General features: G+C 68.2%; 1 protein-coding gene across 1 annotated transcript in view; it reads right to left on the bottom strand.

Moving 5' to 3' along the window:
• Positions 1-1,908: 1,908 nt before the first annotated feature.
• LOC146592777 (signal transducer and activator of transcription 5B) overlaps positions 1,909-2,576 on the bottom strand; it is a 5,419-nt gene continuing 4,751 nt past the window's right edge. The window contains exons 16-17 of the mRNA XM_085310381.1: positions 2,322-2,429; positions 1,909-2,237 (exon numbers count right to left, since the gene is read on the bottom strand). Coding sequence (XP_085166507.1) covers positions 2,111-2,237; positions 2,322-2,429 — 235 coding nt within the window. The 3' untranslated portion in view covers positions 1,909-2,110. The remainder of the gene's footprint in view (positions 2,238-2,321; positions 2,430-2,576) is intronic.

The following is a 2,576-nucleotide window of genomic DNA, read 5'->3' as shown; positions in this document are numbered from 1 at the left end:
ACCGTGCGCGCACCCCGGGCACCGGCCCCGTCCCCAGCACCCACTCCGCGCACCGCAAGCACCCGGGCGCCGTGCGCGCACCCCGGGCACCGGCCCCCTCCCGAGCACCCACCCCGCGCACTGGTCCCCCCTGCACCGTCCCGCACCGTGCAGGGACCCCGGGCACTGCAATCACCCCGGCACTGCCCGGTACCGAGCACGGCCCCCGGGCACCCGACCCGCCTGCATCGCCCCCCTTCCGCGCACGGCCCCGGCCCCCTCTCGCCTCCGTGAGCCGGGGCCCGGCCCGGCCCGTACGCACCGGGCGGGCGATACCGGTTCCGCCCCCCCCCGGATATTCCGCCTCCGGCAGAAATGACGGGAAATGAGCGCGACCGCTCGCGGCCGCCCCGTCCGGCCCCCCCCGCCGCGGCCGCCGGCGCGCAGGGAAAGGACCACAGAGCAGCTCCACCGCCGTTTGAAATTATGGGTTTTATTTTCTCCTTTTCTTAAAAAAAAAAAAAAAAAAAAGAAAAAAGAAAAGAAAAAAGAAAAGAAAAAAAGAAGAAAGAAAGAAAAAAGAAAGGGCAAAGAAAAGACAACCGCAACTTCCAGTATCCCGGGGTGCACAGAAACCCCGGCCTCTCCCCCAGCTGGCAGATGCGAGCAGAGAATGAGATTGCAATTAAAAAACGAAAGCAACCCAATTCTCCACACCTCGGCCACAGAATTCTCCTCTACAAACAAACAAGCAATTTGTCTGTGTTTTTTTGCTTTTCACCCAGGAAAAAAACTCACCCCTGGTGAGGGGTCTTGGCACTGCAGCACCTCCCTGCCTGCCCCAGCACCTCCAGCCCTTCGGCCCCCGATGTAAGCCTGCCCAGTGCTGACCCCCACAAAGCCAAGCACCAGCGCCCGGGGCTGGCTGAGCATCCTGGGGCTGCCCTGCCGTCCCGGCGGCCCGTGCCGACGCGCACAGCTGCACGCAGGGGTGCCAGCCCCCACCCCCGAAGGGGCTGGAGGTGGGGGCTTGCGCCCAGGCATGAGACGGGGAATGTGGCTCCCGGGGGTGGCAGCTCCTGCAGAGGGGTGCTGAGCTAAGCCCAGCCCTGCGAGCAGCCCTGGGGCCCTGCAGCAGTTTGGGGAGGACGCGGGGCTGCCCGTGTCTCCTGCACGGCCGGGGCAGCCCCAGGGCCTCCGTGGGACCAGCGTCCCCCACCTCCTCCGCCCAGCTGGGGGCAGGCGTGGGGCTCTCCCCCTGCCCATCGGCGGGGCAGGGAGCTGCATCCTCCCCCAGACACATGTGAAACCCAGAGCTTTTGTGTTACAAAAATATTCGGTGCTTTATTTACTCTGTGGTAGAAAAATAACATCACCAGGGAACCAGGGTTTCTTAGACAGGTCAAGGGGAAAGGAGGTGGGGAGAGCGGAGGGCTCCGCTCCCGCCCCCCCAGCACCCCGCTCCCGTCCCCGGCCTCCCTCGCTCCGGTTCCCCTCTCTCCCTGCCTCCCTCTCGCCGCACCGGCGCCGGAGGGGACGGAGGGACGCGGCCGACACGCTGAGACCGGGAGCCAACGGGGGCTCCCGCGTCCTCCGAGGCACCGGCGGCGAAGAGCGCCGGGACGGGACCCGGCTCCGGCGAGCAGAGCACCAGCACGGGCTGGGGTCTCCCCACCAGGACGAGCCCCGGCCGCCCCCCGTCCCGGAGCCCGGCGCGGCCACGCGCACACACGCGCACACTCCTTCCCCAACGGAGTCACTAGGAGAAAAACAACAACGCGAACACGCACGCTCTCGGTGACGAGGGCGGAAAGCGAAGGCGAGGCCGGCGGCGCGCGCCGAGCCCCCCGGGCAGYGCCGGGAGCCGCGCTCGCGCAAGCAGAAAGCCGAAGCTGGGCCTCTTAAAAGGAACATACAGGAAAACCATGCGACAAATCCGCTGCCTTTTATACACGGGCATAAACACCAAAGAGCCAGACGCCACCCTGCATTTCTGGACAGCACAGAGCAAATCTCTGGGACAAGAAACCACCCCGCTCCCTGCCCTCCCCCCCGGCCCTGGCACAGAGACACAAACACAGCGCTGCTCCGGGCGGCAGAGTCCCGCGGCGCGGGGCCGGGCGCCCGGCCGTCACGACTGGGCGTGGGGGATCCACTGACTGTCCATGGGGCGCCGCAGCAGCTCCTCGACGTGCCTCGCCACGTCCACGGTGTCGTCCAGGTCGAAGTCCCCCTCGGGCTCCAGCACGGCGTCGGGGCTGCGGGGGGGGGAGAGCGGTGAGGCTCGGCGACGGGCACCGGGCGGCCCGGGCACGGGCAGGGCACGGCACGGCGGTACCTACTTTTGCGTGTACATGTTGTAATGGGGCTGGGAGCACACGGCCGGCGACGGAGCCTGGTCCATGTAGGTGACCCCTCCAGGGGCAGAGTCGCCTGAGGCGCTGACAAACCTGAACGGACCAGGGGCGCGTGAGCAGCAGCCCGGGCCGGGTCCCCGCTGGAGGACGGCGCCCAGGAACTCCCACGGCCTCCGCGGGGCTTCCCGCGGGGCGCGGAGAGGGGACCCCGCGGCCCGGCCCCGGCGCCGCTCCCGCCGC

The sequence above is a fragment of the Rhea americana genome, unplaced genomic scaffold, assembly GCF_003343005.1.
Source record: "Rhea americana isolate MKP2758 unplaced genomic scaffold, rheAme1 scaffold_319, whole genome shotgun sequence".
In the NCBI taxonomy this organism is placed as follows: domain Eukaryota; kingdom Metazoa; phylum Chordata; class Aves; order Rheiformes; family Rheidae; genus Rhea; species Rhea americana.
Note: the sequence above shows the minus strand (reverse complement) of the source record. Positions and strands in the feature narration are given on the sequence as shown.